Source organism: Desmodus rotundus, chromosome 12, assembly GCF_022682495.2.
Source record: "Desmodus rotundus isolate HL8 chromosome 12, HLdesRot8A.1, whole genome shotgun sequence".
NCBI classification, from domain to species: Eukaryota; Metazoa; Chordata; class Mammalia; order Chiroptera; family Phyllostomidae; genus Desmodus; species Desmodus rotundus.
Genome location: NC_071398.1, coordinates 21167332 through 21189523, shown reverse-complemented (window position 1 = coordinate 21189523; position 22192 = coordinate 21167332). Strand labels below are relative to the sequence as shown.

The 22192-nt window shown below is 40.6% G+C and overlaps 1 protein-coding gene across 1 annotated transcript in view; it reads right to left on the bottom strand.

Moving 5' to 3' along the window:
- CNTNAP4 (contactin associated protein family member 4) overlaps nt 1-22192 on the bottom strand; it is a 236478-nt gene that overhangs the window by 192541 nt on the left and 21745 nt on the right. Inside the window, exon 2 of the mRNA XM_024555910.4 lies at nt 3760-3870. Coding sequence (XP_024411678.2) covers nt 3760-3870 — 111 coding nt within the window. The remainder of the gene's footprint in view (nt 1-3759; nt 3871-22192) is intronic.

The window sequence follows — 22192 nt, the reverse complement described above, 5'->3', positions numbered from 1 at the left end:
AAATACGTATAGCTCAGGACTGTTATGGGCTCAGTCCCAGACCACCACAACAGAGTATCTCAGTAAAGCAAGTCATCATCTTTCGGCTGGTGGAGGGTCTTGCCTTCAGTGTGTGCAAAACGTAACATCCGCGAAGAGCAATACAGTGAAGTGTGCCTGGATCTGTCATTATGGAAGCGATCTGTCATGTACTTACATACATGTCCATACACTTGTGTATGTTTACACTCACATACATAAAAACTTTATTTTTGCCGTGTACAATAATCTCACTTACTACTTTATTGTTTTACTTGCATGCACAAGTACAACAGTTTGCAATAACCCATTTCCCAGGTTTCCAAGGACATGGAAATACAAACTTTCACTGGGATTCCAATACAACCTCGGGAACCATTCTGCATATTTGGCTTCTTTAAATTCTGTCCTATGAACACATTTGGACCATCAAATGGTGCACTAGAACCTGAAGTCTACATCAACAATAGCAAAAATCTGAGCTGCCCACTATAATTCAAACAATACTGAAACTGCAACAGTGGAAATATTATAGAAAGGCAGAGGGAAATTTAATTTCATTATAGAGCCAGGATTCGTCGTGATTGTTTTTTGTGTTTACAGTTAAGTTTGGATTATAGGTCTCTGAGCTATGAAATCTGCCAGGTTCAAACTGAGCTGCACCTTCCCGGTGCAGAGGGAGTATGAAAAGGAGTCGTTTACTCAATGGCCCTTGTCCTAGTTTCCCAGGGCTGCGCTAACCAAGTATCGCTAACTGGGCAGCTTGAAAGAACAGAATTATTTCTCTTACAGTTTTGGAGGCTAGGAGTCCACAATCAAGATGTCAGCAGCTTCATCTCTCTCAGTCGGCTTTAGAGAGGAACCCTTCCTTGCCTCTTCCTTGCTTTGGGTAGCTACTGGCAATGCATGACCTCTCTTGGTTTGTAGCTACATCATTCCAGTTTCTGCTTCTGTCTTCACCCAGCCTTCAGTCTGTCTTTTCTGTCTCTGCATGTCTCCAAACCTCATTCTCCTGATGAGGCCTTACTTGGAGCCCGCTCTAATCCGATACAACCTCAGCTTACATCTGCAAAGACCCTGTGTCCAAGTAAGATCACATTCGTTGGAATCAAGGTTGGGATTTGAATGCATCCTTTGGAGGGCACGATTCAACCTGCAATGGCACTCAAGTGGAAATTTTTAAATAATATACTTCAAAAAAAGATGAATTTTTCTTCTTCCCTGCTGGCAGGAACGGACAGGTTAGCCTCTTCCTGGTCCCCTTCCCCCATTAAAGGCCAAGTCATTCTCACGGTTCTTGTCTCACAGATGAAAAGCAGCGGCCGTGGAACTTGATTTCTCACTTCTTGCCTGTTAATCTGTGGCTCTAAGTTTTCCAGATTCCACAGGAAAGTGGTTGTCCTACCTGTCTTTCCAGGACACTGGGATCTTTTTATTGATTTAGTTTATTTATACATCACCTGGTAATAGCCTGATCTAAATACTACAAGCAATGTTGCCATACTAGAAGTAATATATAGCCTTCAATAAATCACTCAAAATCTGACATTCCTTTGTGAATGCTTCATGTAATTAAGAGGGAAAAAAAGAAAAACTAAATGAAAAAGAAAAATGTAATCAAGTAGGTTGACAACCAGCAAAAGATAATTAAAATGATCCTGTTTTGTTTCTGTTTCATTAACATGCAAATGAGATTCATGAAGTTTGAATTGTGTTTCACCAAGAGCCATAGAAACAGATTAAGAATGAAAATGAGTCCCACTGATGGAGGTTTCTGATGAGTATATGAATTAATGAAAAATATAATTTTATACAATTCATACCATATATACTTTTTTGTGATTTATTGAACCTCAAGAACTGAAATAAAGGTAAAGAGTTAAATTAAATTTTGTATCTCCTTCCAAGGGCCAAATCCTATGAAAGCTTTTATCACGCAAATGGAGCGATGGCAACTGTTAAACTCTGCTTTACTTCAAAAGCGAGTACAAGATGGACCTCCTCCTCTGAGCAGGGCTGTGATGGCAGCTCTCCAACTGGGGGGCCACGGCTGGAGGGTCAGGACTGGCCCTCAGAGAGAGCTCAGGAGAGCCCACTTGCCTGTGGCCAATAAGGGGTCCAGAACTGCAAATAGGGGAGACAGTGCAGTGGGGCCAATGACTCTCACCACAGGGCAAGCACAAGCGGCAGACAAGCATTACCGACACCGACACATTCAAGGCCCCCCATCCCCCATCTGGTCCGAGGATCTCCGTGATGGCTCTCCACTGGTCCTCTCACACTCAGAAACACATTATGTCAATTCTACACAACAAAGAAGAAACGCACATAAGGTAATTGTCTCCAAAAACATGAGATAAAATTTTAAAATAAGCTTAAATTTAAAATCATGCTGAATTGTTAGACATTTATAATATGTACCAGATGGCAAAACACAGACAGCCACACACATACACACGCACACACATGTGGTGTATTCATTGTGTCCCGCGTTCAATGTCCTTCCTCACACAAGAAACAACAAAACCAAGGATAACATCAAGGAGCGACATCAGAAGTGGCTGGCACATGGAATGCCAGAAGGGCATAATAAATGAGAAAATCACAGCTTTAACAACACATGATGTCAGTGCCTATTGCTTCGTGGCTGTTAAAAATGTTTTCTGGGTTAGCACTGCCACAGAGACCCCGCACAGGTGGTTCGCGCCGTAGCAGATTATGAACAGGGACCACAAGAACGTTCTGTCCCTCGGTGCGCAGTTTTGAGATTCTCTGTTATTTCCACAGCAAGTTGCCATTTAATTATCTGAACTTTCCTTTAAATATATCCAAGCAATCAAACACAACCACAGAATCAACAATATGAATTGAGTACCCCTAAAGGAGTGTGAAAACTGATTAAGTTCCCGTTCCTCAACAGGAGAGCAAACCACGTTGTCCACACTGAGAGCACAACACACTGAGAGCTTATTATTTTAAATAACTAGGAACTTTTAAAATTATTTCATCTGGCAAACCTCCTTGCTTATCTTGAAACACAGGGCCAATGACATTTTCATGGCTACTGTATACATAATAATTGTATACAGATGTTCCTTGACCTACAATAGAGTTACCTCCCACTAAACCCAGAGTAAGTTGAACGTAAGTCAAAAACGCATTTAATACACTTAACCTACTGAACACCATGACTTAGCCTAGCCTGCCTTCAACATGCTCAATACACAACATCCAAAGACGCTGGAATCACAGTACACTGTAGAGCATTGGTTGTTAAACTTGCGGTCGTGTGCCTGACGAGGAGCTACACCTCATCCTGCTGCTGCCCACATCCAGGGAGAGTGTGGCACCATATATCATAGCCTAGGAAATGATCAACGCGTATTGCTTTCACACATCGTAAAGTCAAAAAATCCTAAGTCAAACCATTATACATCAGGGACCATCTGTACTGTTGTAAAAAAGTTTATTTTATAGGATACATTAAAAAGTTTGCCAGATTGAAGGAATTCAGTTCTTTAGGTGCTGAAATGATCAGGCAGGAGTTTTAAATGGGATGTGACCCTCTGCCATTCCAGAACCAATCCTACATGTCACGTACATCCCATGAGATTCTGCCATTTGCTTATTTAGAAACTTACTTCCGCTTACAGTATATCACCTATAATGATTTTATCAAAAGAGAATGGAAAATTAATGAAATTCATCATGAACCAATCAGAGGGAAAAAAGTAGACTTACCATCTCTTCGATTTAGCCTTGCAAATCCAGGACCATGGCTGCTAGAGAGCTCGGAGGAACTGCTGAATGATGCCTGAGGCAGAGCGGACGCCAGAGGCTCATCACAGTCATCTGCCAAGAGGGAAAACCCATTCGGATTAGTACAGTGCTGACAGCTTTCCTGGCTTGCAGAGATGAAAGAAACACACCAACAAAACAAAAAAACCTGAATGTCTCACAAGATGCCCACTGCTTATATGCAGTCTTCTCCTTTAGGTCTGTTAAGTTCAACAATAAAAGAAAAACAATTTAAAGACAAGAGAATACGATAAAGGAGAAGGCAAACTTCATAGAAGTGACAAAATAATACATCTTCAACTGGAAAAGTTTTACTTTAATAAAAATATCTAATTAGTATAAAGTTTATAAATAAACTTATATAAGGAATAATTTATAAATTTAACTACATGAAAATTAAGAACTTATGTAAAGTGAAGAGAAATACATCAACACATTGAAAATACTTGCACAATAGTATATGATTTGTATTCCAAATTAAGGAAAACAAGATAGAATAAAGAAACACAAAAACTACCTTTAAATCAGTTAGAAAACACATTGTAAAAAATGGCAAAAAAAAAAAAAAAAAAAAGAAAAACTAGCACGAGCCAAGACCAGAGAGTTTACCAAACAAAACCAATATGCATTGATGTTCAAACCCATCGGCAGAAAGAAGTGCAAACCGAGACTACACTTCGGGACCATTTACAGGTGGCAGATGAGCAGACTCACACCACCAGATCGTCCAGACAGTGCGGGTCACGAAAAGCTCCCATGCACTACCAGTGGGATTGCAAGTTGGAGCAACCACTTTTAAAAAACAATTTGCCCATTTGAACCCTCCACAATCCACGTTCCACCAGCTCCACTGACACGTCCTCCTGGACAGGCCATCCCCGAGAGGAGCCACTGCTCTCAGGACACTTCACTTCGTACTCGAAGATGCAACACAAATACTAGTGTGCGCCGTAGCCCATGAAAATAAGTTGGGAAGCACTGACCTAGTGCAACTCTGGCACATGTCCACCAGGAGACAGGTGCAATTTCTAGCAACAATGCTCATCATAGCAAAAAACTGTTAACAATCCAAACACCCAAATGCCAAAGAACAGATCAATAAATCATAGTTCTTTTCGTAATGCAATAACATACAAGAGTAAATAGAAACACACACACAAAAGGTTGGATCTTAGAAAGAAAATTTTTAGTGAAAAAAATCAGGTTATAGTAGGCCATATAACATGTTTCATAGTTATGAGAATCTTAAAAACAAGCAAATCTAAGTAATACGTTGTTTGTGGGTATATGTGATTTAAAGAAAACTATTAAGGAGACTGGACTTGGGGTGGTGAACAAACAATACAATATACAGAAGATGTGTCAGGACTGTACACTTGAAACCTGTATCATTTTATTAACCAATGTCACCCCAGTAAATTCAATAAAAATATTAAAATTTTAAAAATAAGGAAATGACAAGGATAAAATTTAACATAGTGATTAATTCTGAAAGAAGGCAATAAGATGTATATATCAAATATATATAAGTATATAGAAAAGTATATACGATATCCATTATCTTTTTATGTGTATCGCATATAAAATTTAAAAATAAGGTACAAAGAGAGAGAAAAGGTGTAATAGTCTCATGCTGACCATGATATCCACACAGGTTATTTGATTTCCACTAATTCTTCATTCCATCAAAGGTATTTGCCTTTTGTTTTATACAGTTATTAAGTTGTTGCCATTGTTGCTCTAACCAGAAAAATATTTCTCTCATATTTACTATGTAACACATATTGGTAATTTAACATCATACAGGGTTACTGTCCCAATTTTAATTAATAATAAGCAATTGAATGTAAATTAAATTAATCTACAAATTCTCTAGATCATTCTCAAATTTTTATGAAGTTTATTCTGCTTAAACATAGTTTTTAACAATTTCTAGCAGTTTTACTACTTAAAATATTAAAACTACAATATTTTTCTTCAGTCCTGCTATTTGAAATGTGTTTTTCTATAAAGCTAAAAGTCTAAAGTATAACTGGTAGGTAAAAATTTACCAACTTAACATGTTAATGCCTTTCACAAGAATTTGCCTAAGGTAGCATTTTACTTTTTAAGATGCTCTCATTGTCATTTAAACTTCACTTGTTCTTCTTTCACACCTTAAATTTTTTAGCTAACTCAACACGGACTTGGTAACTGGCCCACAGTGCTTGGATGCCTACTGATCGGCTGAAATACTGACACTGTCAACCTTGTTTTCATAACGCCAGCATTAAGTAGTGTAGACATTAAAAGACATACAATCCACGGAGTACTGAGGGGGTTCTCATTGTGCCCAACCACAAGCAACAGCCAGCATGCTTTATGTGGCAACCATGACCTGTGTGTCTGCATGCACGAGTGCGTGCATTATTGGGGGGAAGGGGGACACGTGTATGTGCTGACTGGAAATACAGTCATTCTTGAATTATTACCAGTATTCAGGTGAGAGTGAGCCCAAAAAAACGGGGGTATGTAACAGAAATTCACAGTCAATTACGCAGAAATAAATGTTTGGGATATAAAATGCCTCTAGTGCAATCAGTCGCTCTGAAGGCATATACTTATTGCTCATTTGTTTTGACACTATAAACTGAGATACAATACTGTTCTATTTTTAGCTAAAAATGGAATGAAAATAAGAGAAGAGGTGCCAATTCCATTTGTGGAGAGAGGAATACGTCACACGGGACACAGGGGGGCTGGCCAGGGGCCTTGATGTTTGGTAAAGCCTTTGTTGCTGGCCTGAGTGATGTCACGTGATGTTATGATTCTTCACCATGAGCATACATATCCCCCAATGTGTTGTGTGTTTATGTAGCAACAAAATATTTTTAAATGATTCTTATATAAAACAATAACTAGCACACGGTCAGTGGGTGCTTGGCGCTAAGAACCACCATTTCACACATAGTATCTCTAGGACTCCTCTTTGTGGCATTAATACTCCTTCTGTTCCAGATGAGGTAACTGAGACACAGAGTTTGGTTAATTCGCTTGTCTCATTGTCATGGGACCCTGATATTCACAAACTGCACTGGGGCCTAGAACCCAGTGTATAAGAACAGCATGACCACAGTGATTATGCCTTCAGGTTCGGAGTGCAGGGATTTCATCGCCCACCGCAACATGAATAAAGGATCTCTCAAGAAGTTGTATGCTCCCGAGCCAGGTCTGCCAAGCTATTTATTTACTACCTATTTGATCTTCAACAGTATTGATACCAGCAAGGGGGGGCCTCAGACAGCAATAATGATTCTGGTGTATGTAAAAAGAATATTTCCCTCTAGACTTTAATGAAATGAAATTCTGCAGTGTCAGTCTCCTGTGAATTTTGTTTCAGAAAACTAGTTTGCTCTGGCTGCACCAGTAAATGCAGTCAAATGCAGGTTCTGGTCATACAAAGCTGAGGACCACAACTGGGGGTGATTTTGCCCCCCAGGGGAATTGAGCAATTTCTGGATACACTTCTGTCATCACAACTTGGAGGTACTACCGGGATCTAGGGGATGGAGGCCAGGGGTGTTGCTAAACATCTTCCAGTGCACAGGGCAGCACTCCACGACAAAGAATCACCCAGCCCCAGAGGTCGACAGGGCAGCAGCTGAGAACCCCTGTACTACACACTGGTCAAAACAAGCCAGTGATCTACTGTTCTGAATTAATCTCTCAGCCAGAACTCTCAGCTTCCTCTCAAGTTTCAGTAATTATTAGCTCTAATTTACTGCTTTTCAGAGTGCATCTAATCATGACTCAGAGTGCATAAGTATATACGCGTTTAAGCGAGGACCTTATCAAATCTGAAATAACAAATTATTTCAGTTTAAAATATAATTGTATTGTTTTTTAATTAAGTACTATATCAGATCATTGTCACTTCACCAGGGACATATATACACACATATAGTATGTAGAAAATAGGATACATATATTACATCATATATAATATTTGTGTATGTACAATATTTGTATCTATATTAAAATCATATGTATAATATCTGTATTAAATCCTGTGTATAATACACATGTGTGATCATATGTACAATATGTATACTATGTGTGGTGTGTGCTGTAATATACATGCATGTTAAAATAGACGTGTGTATACTGTTATGCGTGTGTGTGTTATGTGTATATAAGCTGGCCCTGTATAAATGCTAAGTTGGCCATCAAATCGTAAGTAAGTGATGGCATACATTTATTGTATGGTATCCCTTTTAAAATATGTATGAACATATTTATATATGTATACATGTTATACACATATAAATGTATTACTAATAAAGCGTGATTATATGTATACATATAATATGAATGCATTTCACATACATATAACTGTACACGTAATATTGTTTAAGTACATGTATTTATGTGTAAATAAATATTGGTATATTTACATTATATACACATTGATACACGTGTATTTACATGTGTGATTGTTTTATACTGTGTATGTAATATAGTGATTATGTTACATTATATACTATTACTACATATTACATACATATAATATACAGTGCAATGCTGCATATTATACTATTGTTATATATACAACATAAAATATTCCATATATGTGATTTACATAATGTAAATATATATATATATATATATATATATATATATATATATATATATATATATACAAGTACTGCCACCTTTGTGCCCACCCCTACAAGTCTCCAAAGGACTGTCCACCACAGCAGCTGCCAAGCAGGGGGAACCTGGGCCAAATACGGAGTGGAGCGATTGGTCCTGGACCCTCTCTGTCTGCAGCCCGGTCCTGAGCGGATGAGCAGCCAGGCTGTGGACTTTACTCAGCCCCAATGCTCTGCAGGTGCTGCAGCTGCTCCCCTCTCTCCCGCGTCTGCAGGCATCACCAGCATGTGCTTCCCGCCGTCCAGTAGAGGCCCTATGTCCCAGGTCCCAGGTCCCCTCCGCTATCTTTTGACACTAGAAGGAAGGTTTCTAAATTGCAGGAGCAACATGGAAATTCTTTTCTGCCCTCTCCAACTTCTAGGATGGGCCTCTGGGAGACTAGGGACTTCTCTCTACCAGTGTTGCTTACTGTACCCCCACCACCTCCACATGGGAAAGGCAGGGCTGCCAACCCCCAGCCAGAGACCTCTGGCCCGCACCCCGCTTCCAGAAGAGGGGCTGGAGGGGCGCGGGCCGCCCTTCCCGCAGGGTTCCTGACGCCACAGTGCAGGTGGAGGCTCGGCGGCACTCGCTGCCCACCCTCGGCCCCCCACGCTGCTGCCCCATCTCAGAGAGGGACCAGGTGGAGTTGGATAACCCTTAATAGAAAAAGGAACTTGGACCGGCAGGAAAAAGGCACATTCGAAGCGAAAAGAGCCTAGGAGAGCATGAACACTCCATCATACAGCCATCAAGGGGGAAGGTCTTGTGCAAGTCAAAACGGTAGCAGAGAATGTTTGATTGATGATTTTTTCTACTAGGGGAAGAAATGCACATCACTCTTGCCACGCTATGCTTTTCTGAAATCATATTACTTTTTATTCAGTGTTTTCATAGTGACATTAGAATTTCCACATTAACCTTGATACACAGCTGGAAATGTGAAACTATAGTTTTAGTCTTTTTTGTAAAAAAAAAAAAAAAAATTCTATACACTGACTACATAAGGAAAGTTTCATTGAATTCTGTTAGAATATTATAATATTCTATTCTTAGGGGGAAAAACAATTTTTGCTGAGACATTGTCACACACATACACACCTTACAGCTTTCAGGTCAATATCTGAGAAAACTCACCATTTACTCTTCGTGTAAGAGAAAAACCATTGCCATTAAAAAGACGATGATAAATTGTGCATGTGAAAAATTTCAATAGCCTTTTATAAATAAAGATGCAAGCTATATTGAAAGCATTTTAATATAGCTCAATCAAAAGTAATTTAATTTTATTTTACAAAGGGCTTTAATGCATGATTCTCAAGTAAGTAAAAGCCGTTCGGTTTTTAATAAAAGTAATTCAATTTTCTTAATCTCTGTGTAATGCTACCTGAACTAAAATAATGGGCACATGTTATTGGCTGCTTATGTTCCCAACGCTGTACATGTATTAACTCATTTGATCCTGACAAATACCCTACGCTATTTGATACCATTAACTCCACCGGACAATCAGAGAAAAGGAGACACAATGGTTAAATAATTTACTCCAGGACACAGAGCTCCTATTCTGAGCTAGCACATTGTTGAAACAAGTACTAGGCATCTAAAATAAACTTATAAACTTGACAAAAATAAAAACAGGGCTGATTTTCAGTAGCATTCAGCTTAGTAGCCAATGAGTAAAAACAACCTTTGTCTTTTGGAAGACCTGCCAAAATCAGCTGCATGCCTGCTAATGAATCATGTTTCTCACAGAAATATTCATTGGAGGAGAGGACAGGATAGGAGAGGATACGTAAGAAACATGATTAAAATTTTCAAAAATTCCATGCATTACAGGCGGGGGTGGGTCCATTGACAGGGAGCTTAGGAAACGTTAGGATTTCAGTCTATTCAGAAAATAAAGTTTATTTAGACCTAATCCAAATATTCCATTGACAGATTTAAGATTAAGGAATGGCATTCCCTTGAAAATATATATTTCTTTAAATGAAGTGGTTTAATCCAATCTATATTATTAAAATCGTCATCCAGTTGAAATTGGAAATCATCAACTAAGAAAGTGTGGGATTATGCCAACAAATATCAAAAATATTGTGTACAAGGTAACACTCTATCCAAAAGTTAGACAACAATATCATTCTCTAACCATAAGCCCAGTCGGGGTTATTTCTATAAACCATGCAGGTCTAGTTTCAGGACCGTAGGAGTCCCATCTCCCTGCCCAGGCACGACACAGATCCTGTCGCTCATGCACCTCTGCCTGCTGCCCAGTGAGAGGTTGAATATACAAATTGACAACAGCCATACTGTCAGGTCGGAGTTGCTCAAGAAACCAGACGGACGGACACAGGGAGCTAAGGAGCAGGGTTTATTAGCAGGGAATAAGAAGGAAAGTGGGGCCAACCTAGGGAGTTTAGGGAGCCAGCCAGGAGGTTAGGACTTGTCTGGTTGTTCTTAGGGCAGGGTTTTTAAGCACAAAAACCCAGGAAGGGTAACTGGTTGGGGTGTCAGAGTCTGATTGGCTAGAGCTGGTTGCTGGGTGCCATTTCTGCTGACCATTGTTCTTGATACATCTTGTCAGGCTCAAGTTAAAGCTGCATCCTGTTATGCTGGATAGGCTGACCCCAGACCCCAATCTGAGCCGGGCATCTGTTTGTCCTGGGTAGGGTCAGCAGGCAGTTTCCCAGGCAGGCATTTTCCCAGGCTACAGTTTCCCAAGGTACAGTTTTCCGGCCTGGTGATTTTCCATTCCTGCTAGGCCTACCTAGGTCTGTCACAGACTATGCACAAAAATAGAACTCTGGCTCATAACTGGCAACTACCAGCCCAGGAAGCCAACCTACTGTCTGGTAGCCAGCCAGGGAGCCAGACAACAACCCCTGCAGCAATAGGCTCTAAATAGCCAGGACATGGTTAATAATTTAAGAGTTTCCCTAATTTGTACCCTTGCTTTCAACTATGTATATATTCAGTAGAGATTTTGAGATCAGAGGAAGCCAAATTTGCACACCTAATTAATCACTAGGATGCCCTGTTTCTAGCTAGCCTGTCTATAGCCTCCAATCAGGGCATACTCGAAGCCTTCCCTTTTTCCCCACTATAAAGTTTTCCTTCCCCTCTGCCTACCTTTGAATCTCTGCCAAATACAATTGATGGTGGCTGAATCCCTTGCTATAGTGAACTCTAAATAGCTTTTGCTTGTGCTTGTTTGGATAGTCTTTATTTTTATGCTAATGAGCTCTTTGCAACTCCATAGGCTCATACCCTCACAATTGACTCAGCACATCAAAGAAATTCCATCCTACTGGTAAGTACCTACTGAAGACCCAACCATGTTTGAAAAGCAGCAGCGTCTTCCCTATTTAAAAAAAATCTATGGACCCTCTCCAGGTTGTCACTTCTGTGGAATGTGCACTTCCAGTAAGTCATCCTAGCTACCTAGGAGAATCACTTCCGGGGGATTTAAAACTAGCCTCCCTTCCAGGTCATTCAGACTTGTCAGTCTGTGGTGTAAAAGCTAGGATTAAGCTAGTTTAGAAATCACTAAAATAGACCTGCAGATTAATTTCTAGCCAGCGCTCCCTTCACAGATGTCTTTATGCTTGTCACACTGCTTCCTGAGGCTTTTGAAGGATTACAGAAAGTTAAGGTGCCACACCCTACCCCATCTCCTGAAGCTGTGTCTACCGACGGGGTGTGGAGGCAGCTACTGCTCAGTGACATTCCAGTGAGGAAAAAAGGATACATCTTAAGAACTCGTGATAATACAACTGGGCTTGACTAAAGTATAATTTTTCCTAAGAGCAGGTGACAAAATATGGGCCTTTCCTGATTTTCTCTCTCTCATCATTTCATAAAATGACATTTCAGTTCAATTAAAACACCACTGAGTACAGACTACTGCTGAATTCTTTACCTTCTTGGAGTGTGAATTTGAGCTTCATGTAAAAATTAACACTCACTTGAAAATCCTAGCTTTAGATGTATTAAATAAGACAAATATGAGCTTCTAACTGTCAATCAGTGGCTTAAATCTAAAAATAACATACTGCTGCAACTTCAAACAAGTAAATATTTATCAGGATGTTTTTCTAGAGTTGAGCTAAAAGGCAATGATGATCTTCTAGTTGTCAAGTAATCCATTTTGGCAGCAGCCTGTAAGTTTCTATTCAGTTTCTCCTACATAAGATATGGGTGAATTACATATATAATTGTGAATACTCTGTGCTATTAATGGGATGAGCTTGCACTTGGAAGCAAACACTAGCTTATGTATCCCAAGTCTGAACAGCTTTACCAGTTAACCTTCACAACTAACAGATTGATGGGAAAGCAGTTCACTGTTAATGACAGCACCACCAGAGGCAGACTGATTTCGGAGGCTTAATAGCGACTATTTAAGGTCCAGCTATTAGGACAAGAAGACCTGCAAATTCACCAAACAAAATCAACCAAAGATGAAGGGGTGGAAGAAATCCTGAAAAAGTAAAGACAGTCTCACAGCTGCAGGAACCTGCACACATCACAGACCACTACTAACAGACACCGCGACCACAGGTGACATGATGATGAGTAGATTTAAGACTCCTACATGTATCTTGAATCGGTTCCTTTTATGACCGATTCTATATTGCAGAACAGACTTTTGATTAAAAAGAACTTCAAGAGAGAAACTTTAATTATAAAACTCAATAATTTAAATAATGGATTGCAGAATGTTAGATGGTTAATACAGTGGTATGAAGTGTACTCTCACAAAATTAGGATTTTTGTGGAATGCAAGTGAGGAGAGGTTTAGAACATTAATCGGTATGTAAATTGGGTAAGATAGAGTGTGCTTTGAAGCCCAGTCTAAAGAAAATGCTCTTGTAAGGTTAAAAACTGACAGTCACCAAAAAAATGATAATAAATACAAATTAAAATAATGTCCACCAAACATGGGGTCTATGCCATGGATAATCTAAACACATCACAACACACAGTTAAGCAAGAAAGAGGATGAAAGACATAGACTACAGTACATACAAATGAACGCAATGAGTTCTGCCCACATTTGCTCATACAAAGATTCTGGAGTGTCTGTGCTGCAGTTTCAGCTCATGCATAAGCGTTTATGGGATTCCTCCTCCATTTATTGCAAACAACATAAATTGACTTTTAGTCTCTAACAGAGGTACTAAAGTCAAATGGAAATGGATACATGTCTTTAAAATAAAATAGATTTAAATATATAGCATAAATAACGTTTCTTCTCTTTTTTCTTCATTTTTAATAGGTTTGTGCAAAAACTCTTGAGTGATTACTGTAGACAACTGCTTGTTTTTCACAGCCCAGGAACAGAGGCAGAGGAGTAAATGGCTGCTGTATTCATTTGTTACTGCTGCTGTAACAAATTACTACCAACTTAGCGTCTCAAAGCAACACAAATGTATTATTTTCTTATAGTTCAACATTACTTTCACTGGGCTAAAATCAAGGTGTCAGCAGGTTCTGAAAGCCCCAGGGGACAATCTGTTCCCTTCCTTTCTCCAACTTCCTGAGGCTGACTGTATGCCACATGGCCTCTGATCTCTGCTTCCTTCATTCCATCTCCTTCCCCCACTCTCCCTGCAACCCTCCTTACCTTATAAAGATTTTTGTGATTTCATTGGGCCCACCTGGATAATCCAGGATAATCTCCTAATCTCAAAAACCTTAATCTAATCACACCTCAACCATCCCTTTTGCTACACAAGGTGACATATTCAAGATTCCAGGGATTCGAATGTGGACCTCCATGGGAAGCCATTACTCTGCTTACCCAGTTACCAACCCGTAGGTGTGGAATCAAGAAATAAATTTTTTTTTCAGATTCTGTGGCTCAAAATATTGCCCAGTGTTTTGATTAAACCATTGAGTTAAAAATGGAATCCACATTAATTATAACTTGAGACAAGACTGTATCATTCCCTTCGTCACTTGGAAGATTATTCCAAAGATGGGGTAATTATATCTCAAATTATAATCATGCATGTGGATTCTATTTTTAACTCAGTGACTTACTCAAAATAGTGGGCAATATTTTGAGCCAAAGAATCTGAAAAAAACTTCATTTCTCGATTCCAAACCTACAGGTTGGTAACTGTGGGAGGCAGAGTAATGGCCTCCCATTAATGTCCACATTCTAATCCCCTGAAAGCAACAAGTAAACAAAAAAACAAAAGAAATACAAACAAAAACTCAGAGAGACAACAGCACGGTGGTTACAGAGGGAAAGTGGGGGGACTGGTTAGTAAAGGTAAAGGGGGGTCAAACACATGGTGACTGAAGATGATCTGGCTTTGGGGAGTAGGCACACACTGCAATGTGAAGATCGAGTATCATGGAACTGTACACTTGAAACCTAAATAATCTGATTAACCAACACCTCCCCAATACATTTCATATAAACAAAGAAAAATTAATTTTAAAAAAGATTATTGTAATCCTCTCCTCAACGAATAAAGACATGTTCTTCTCTCCATTTGACCACCTGCTTCTTCTCCAAGACTCGGGCATAGCTCCCCACTCTCTATGATTCCCCTCCGAAGAGTCACCACACCTCCCATCTGCCTGGAAGGTCCCACTGTGAGCTGAACAGGCTTCTATTACAGTACTTCTCAGGTGATCTGAGTCTCTACCCATTGGGATGAAAAGTGTCTGGAGGGCCAGCCTCATGTGTTACCTGTCACCTCTCACAGAAGACAGAACACAGCCTGGCACGGTGATGATGAGCGTAACTTCAGAGCCATCCTCCATGGGCTCCAGTTCTGCCCCTATCAACTGCTAACTGATCTTCAGAACTTTATCTAAACTGCTTTCCCCACCTCTAAATGGGAATAGTGATTATACTAAGATGAGCAGGGCTTTCTGAAAATTTAATGAATTAGCACACAAAGAATACTGGTACCTGGAGTATAGTAAATACTGTGTAAGTGTCTACAATTGCAACCTTAAGTGTTTACTATTAGAAGTTCAAAGAAATCAAGACGTTGAAACTGAATAAAATTTAACTGGATATCTCTTACGAAATCTTATTATAAGAAGTATCCCTTGAGAAGGACAAAAAGAGAGGGTAGCATTTAACATGCATAAACACACTGTTATCCATCCCTCTAAAAAAAACTGGCACAGAATTATTAACCTAAAAAAGGCAGCAAAATGTCCTTGTGATGCATTCTTTTCCTATTAAGGAATAATTGTCAATGTTCCACAAGCCCATGTTTTTCTTTATATCTCTTGGGCTTTCGAGTTGTTTCATTTACTCCAGAAAAACAGAATTTAAGACAGAAAGTGAGCGGCCACAACTCGCAAGGAGAGTGGAAAGGAATTAAGAACACACGGAGGTTTTCCTTCATCTGGACACCGTGAGGGTGCACTTAGAGCGTTCGGGCCATGCCCAGCTAAGTCACATGTGCATGAGGTCACAGCAACAATGACCGCCTACGTGTGAGCTATTGCCATTAACAGGTATTTTCAACCTGAAATTGCCATGTTTTAGACTTTGATTCCTGGAGGGAAAATTGGGTAAGCCTCAATTCAATGCCTATTCTAGGAATATCAGATGATATTTCGACATTTGTGAACAAATACCCCATTTTATTACTAAATTATTTTAAGAGTTGTCATTTGTATCTCAAAATATCACCCTTAAAGATGAAGGCCGAAATTTTTCATAAGGATAGGGCATTTTTCTTCAGATAAGTGCATTTTAGTAGATTAAGTCCATAAAGCTATTTTAATGAACAGCTATCTCTAACCAGGGGTGGGGAATGAAGCCAACTAGAAATAAAGAGATTCTCTTGAGTAAAACATGAAATCAGATGAAGGATATTTCCATTTCATTGGCTAAGATTGTTGTGTTTGATTTTGTAATTAAGCAAGAGACAAGCTCTGCTGACCTGGAGGGTGCAGAGGGGTGTATTTCCACCTTGGTTTTCGCAATTTAGTTAAAAGCCTGCTGAGCAAGGGTGAGTTAATTCAATGGGAAAACAGGCTGGTGCCTCTTCTGATCTCTGGAACCTCCTTCTTTCCACACCTGCACCAGAGAACCACCACTGCCTCAAGGACACCTGGCGGTTTCCAGGCCCTGACCTCCTTAAATACAGGTACCACCATGGCACAGGCCCCGTGGCCAAGTGTGTGAGCCCCTCAGTAGGCAGAATTCTGATGCCCCCAAGAGCCCATGCCCTTGCAGACACCTTGCAGAACCCCTGCCCCTTGAGTGCAGGCAAAACCTGTGACTGCGATAGAAGCTCACTCCTATGACTGTTACATTGCATAGCCAAATGGATTTTGCAGAAGTAGTTAATTAATTAAGATCCTTGATTTAGTTGACTTTTAGTTACTCAAAAGGGAGATTATCCTGGGTGCATGTGACCTAATCAGAGGAGCCCTTCAAAAAGTCTTAAAGGTCAAAGACACAAAGAAGTCACAGAAGACATGAAGCACGAGTGAAATTGCTCCCACTGGCCTCAAGGAGCAAACTGCCATGTTACAAAGAGGACCATATGGCAAGAGGTGGTGGGTGGCCTCTAGGAGCCGAGAACAGCCATAGATTTCCAGCCGGCAAGAAATCGAAGGCCTCAGCTGCAAGGAACTAAACTCTGCTCACAAACATGTGAGTTCTCTCCAAGACTTAGATGAGACAGTAGGATGCAAATTAATGTTTCTAGGTCCTTCAACCCTTTTTAAAACTATTGTAACACTCCCAACGTCCTAGTAATATTCTTTAGTAACTAAACCAAATACTGGAAACTCATTTACTTCTAGGTCTTTCAGTATATATGAGTTCACAAAATTTGCAAATACCACTATATTAGTTGTTAATGCTATCTTAGTTGTATGTACCACGTCTTGAATTAGATCATAAATTATTTTAAAATAGAAGACACATGTCTCAATTGCTTTGCATATTACATCATAATCCACTTTTACTCTCAAAACAATTTTCAAAGCCTTCGAATATTTTTTTTACTTTAGAACTTAAAAATAATTAGCTTAAAATAATCCTTAGAACTTGAAAAAAGATACTCATTCTTTTTTTAGATTTTATTTATTTTTATTTTTTAATTATTTTATTGTTGTTCAATGACAGTTGTCTGCATTTTCTCCCCATATTTATTTATTTTTAGATAGGGGAAAGGGAGGGAGAAAGAGAGGAAGAGAAACACCAATATGTGTGAGAGACAACAATCAGTTGCCTCTCACATGCCCCCAACTGGGAACCTGGTCTGCAACCCAGGCATGTGCCCTGACTGGGAATCAAACCGGCTACCTTTTAGTTTGCAGGCTGCCACTCAATCCACTGAGCCACACCAGCCAAGGCAGAACTTTTAATATAATAATAATATTACAAGTGGGCATATGGCATTTTGCTTTTCAGGACTACAATGGTTAAAAACTGATAAGTCCCATAAAAAGACAAAACTCAACAGTCTATTCAAAAAATGTATGCTTTTTAATGGTAATTTTTTGTATAATTCTATTCACATTTAACTAGAATTAGAAAGAATGTTGGGTGAAGATGGCAGCACAAGTAAACACAGCTCACCTCCTCACACAACCACATCAAAATTACAACTAAACTATAGAACAACCATCACTCAGAACCATCATAAATCGAGTTGCATGGGAAACCTGACAACTACAGAATTAAAGAAACCACATCCATCCAGACTGGTGGGAGGGGTGCAGATGCAGAATGGGCTCGTCCCACATCCACATGAGGTGGATAAAAATCCAGGAGGGTATCTCAGGAGCGAAATGTCCCAGCCCCACACCAGGACCCCCAGCCCAGGGTTCCAGTGCCACTGCCAGGTTCCCCGTAAGTTCTGGCTGCGAAAACCAATGGAGATTGAGTAGGTGGAAGAAACTTCTGGAGTCCCAAGCAGTTCCTCTTAAAGAACCCACACAGGGACTCACCTACTCAGACTCACTTCCTCTGAGCTCCAGCACCAGGGTAGCTTGAAAGGCAGCAGAGGCCTACGGGGAGAATCGGAAGTGTCTGACATCAAGGCGAGCAGAGGCCACTGTCCCTTTTCTGAACCCTACCCCCACAAAGCCACAGAGCTGGTAGGCCAGGTGCCATATCTGAGATTCCATCAACCTAACACTGTTTGCCCTGCCCTGACCCCCTGAGGCTCTGTCCCACCCAATTTACTCAGCTCATGCTACACAGCTTCCTAAAGCCTATCAAATAAGCAACAGCCAGCCTCAGTGAGCCCTTAGCCCATGTACCTCTTGCTAAGTGGCCCCAGGCACGGCACTAGCAGCAGCCAGCCTAGATTTACAGCTTGGCTTCACCTGGGAATCTCCAAGCCCAGCACAAGTAGCAGCCATCTCAGATTGCTCTATAGTTCAGGCAGGGTGGCCCCGGGCAACACACAGGTGGGGGCTGACCTTAACCTGTACCACCCAGGAAACACCAGAGGCTTCACATCCAGTGGACAGCTACAGAGCACATCAGAGAATTATTACCCTCTCCCTGCACAGCTGATCCTCCATGGAGGGCAGAGATTGGTGGTCAGTGATCACAGCCAACACTTGCAGATGACTGACTGACCTGGGTAAATCCCTCCCATTGACCTGCCAACAGTGATCAAGGCTCAACTACCAGAGGAGGGTTTACTCAGCCCATAAGAAGAGCACACTTTGAGTACCCAGCTTGGGTGACAGGGGAGGCTGTGCCACTGGACCTACAGGACACCTACTACATTGGGCCACACTACCAAGACACAGAGTCATAGCAGCTCTACCTAATACATAGAAACAAACACAGGGAGACTGCCAAAATGAGGAAACAAAGAAACATGGCCCAAATGAAAGAACAGATCAAAACTCCAGAAAAAGAACTAAACACAATGGAAATAAGCAACTTATCAGATGCAGAGTTCAAAACACTGATTATAAGGATGCTCAAGGAACTTAGTGAGGACCTCAACAGCATAAAAAAAAAACCAATCAGAAACAAAAGGTGCACTAATTGAAATAAAGAACAAATCACAGGGAAACAATAGTAGAGTGGATGAAGCCGAGAATCAAATAAATTATTTGAAACATAAAAAGCCTTTGGAACAACATCAAATGGTCCAACATACACATCACAGGGGTGCCAGAAGGAGAAAGAGCAAGAAATTGCAAGGCTTTCAAAAAAAAATAATGAAACTTCCCTAATTTGGTGAAGCAAATAGACATGCAAGTCCAGGAAGCAGAGAGAGTCCCAAACAAGATGGATGCAAAGAGGCTCACTCCAAGACACATCTTAATTAAAACCTGAACGTTAGACATCTGGCCAAGATGGAGGCGTAGGTAGACACACTATGCCTCCTTGCACAACCAAAAGAAGGACAACAATAATTTAAAAACCAAAAACAACCAGAACTGACAGAAAATCGAACTGTATGGAAGTCCAACAACCAAGAAGATAAAGAAGACACATTCATCCAGACCAGTAGGAAGGGCAGAGACAGGCAGCCAGTGGTGAAGACTCACGGCAAGGCAGTGCCTGGAGGACCCAGCAAGGTGGCGGATTGTGGAGCCGGGTGGGCAAAGCTGCAGCTGGCCGGTGAGGCAGCAGCTGGTGGACCAGGTGACAGACTTTGAGTGGATAAATAAAGCCTCTGATTGAAAACACCTGTGGGGGTTGAGGTGGCAGCAAGAGAAACTCCCAGCCTCACAGGAGAGTTCCTTGGAGAGACCCACAGGGTCCTAGAATGTACACAAACCCACCCACTCAGGAATCAGCACCAGGGGGGCCCAATTTGACTGTGGGTGGCAGAGGGAGTGACTGAAAACCAGCAGAGAGTGGAGCAAGTGCCATTGCTCCCTCTCGGACCCCTCCCCTACATACAGCATCACAGCCCAGCGACCAGCATTACCCTGCCTTGGTGAACACCAAGGCTCCACCCCTTTACGTAACAGGCACGCCAAGACAAAACAATGGCCCAAATGAAAGAACAGATCAAAGCTCCAGAAAAAATACAACTAAGCAACAAAGAGATAGCCAACTGTCAGATGGCACAGTTCAAAACACTGATAATCAGGAAGCTCACAGAATTGGTTGAATTTGGTCACAAATTAGATGAAAAAAATGAAGCCTATGCTAAGAGAAACAAAGGAAAATGTACAGGGAACTGATAGTGATGGGAAGGAAACTGGAACTCAAATCAACGGTGTGGACCAGAAGGAAGAAAGAAACACCCAACCAGAAAAGAATGAAGACACAAGAATTCGAAAAAATGAGGAGAGGCTTAGGAACCTCCAGGACATCTTGAAACGTTCCAACATCTGAATTATAGGGGTGCCAGAAGGAGAAGAGGAAGAACAAAAAATTGAAAACTTATTTGAACAAATAATGAAGGAGAACTTCCCTAATCTGGCAAAGGAAATAGACTTCCAGGAAGTCCAGGAAGCTCAGAGAGTCCAAAGAAGCTGGACCCAAGGAGGAACACACCAAGGTACATCATAATTACATTCCCCAAGATGAAACAGAAGGAGAGAACCTTAGAAGCAGCAAGAGAAAAGGACATAGTTACCTATGTCCTTATGGGAAAGGAATTCCCATAAGACTGTCAGCTGATTTCTCCAAAGAGACCTTACAGGCAAGAAGGGGCTGGCAAGAAGTATTCCAAGTCATGAAAGGCAAGGACCTACACCCACAAGTGCTCTATCCAGCAAAGCTTTCATTTAGAATGGAAGGGCAGATAAAGTGCTTCTCAGATAAGATCAAGTTAAAGTTCATCATCACCAAGCCCTTAGTATATGAAATGTTAAAGAGGTGTATCTAAGAAAAAGAAGATAAAAAATATGAACAGTAAAAATGACAGCAAACTCCCAGTTATTAACAACCACACCTAAAACAAAAACAAAAGCAAACTAAGCAAAGAACTAGAACAGGAACAGAACCACAGAAATGGAGATCACATGGAGGGTTACCAACAGGGGAGTGGGAGGGGGAGGGGGGGGAAGGTACAGAGAATAAGTAGCATAAATGGTAGGTAGAAAATAGACAGGGGGAGGGTAAGAATAGTGTAGGAAATGTAGAAGCCAAAGAATTTATATGTATGACCCATGGACATGAACTAAAAGGGGGAAATGTGTGAGGGAGGGGGTGTGCAGGATGGAGTGGAGTGAAGGGGGGGAAATGGGACAACTGTAATAGCATAATCAATAAAGTGTATTAAAAAATAAAGATAAAAAATAAAACCTGAACGTTAAAGATAAAGAGATAATTTTAAAAGCAGCAAGAGAAAAGCAGTCAATATCTATATGGGAGTTCCCACAAGACTGTCAGCTGATCTCTCAAAAGAAACCTTGCAGGCTAGAAGGGACTGGCAAGAAAAATTCAGTCATGAAGGCAGGGACCTACAGCCAAGATTGCTCTACCCAGCAAAGCTGTCATTTAGAATCAAAGGGCAGATAAAGAGCTTCCCAGACAAGGAAAAACTAAAGGAGCTCATCATCACCAAACTTATTATATAAAATGTTAAAGGTACTTATTCAAGAAAAAGAAAATCAAAACTATGAACAAGTGGAAATAAGTACATATCTATCAACAATCGAATCTAAAAAACAAACTAAGCAAACAAGAAGAACAGAAACAGAATCATGGATATGGAGAGCAATTTGATGGTTGTCAGATGGGAGAGGGCATGGTGGAATGGGGGAAGAGATGAGGGGATTA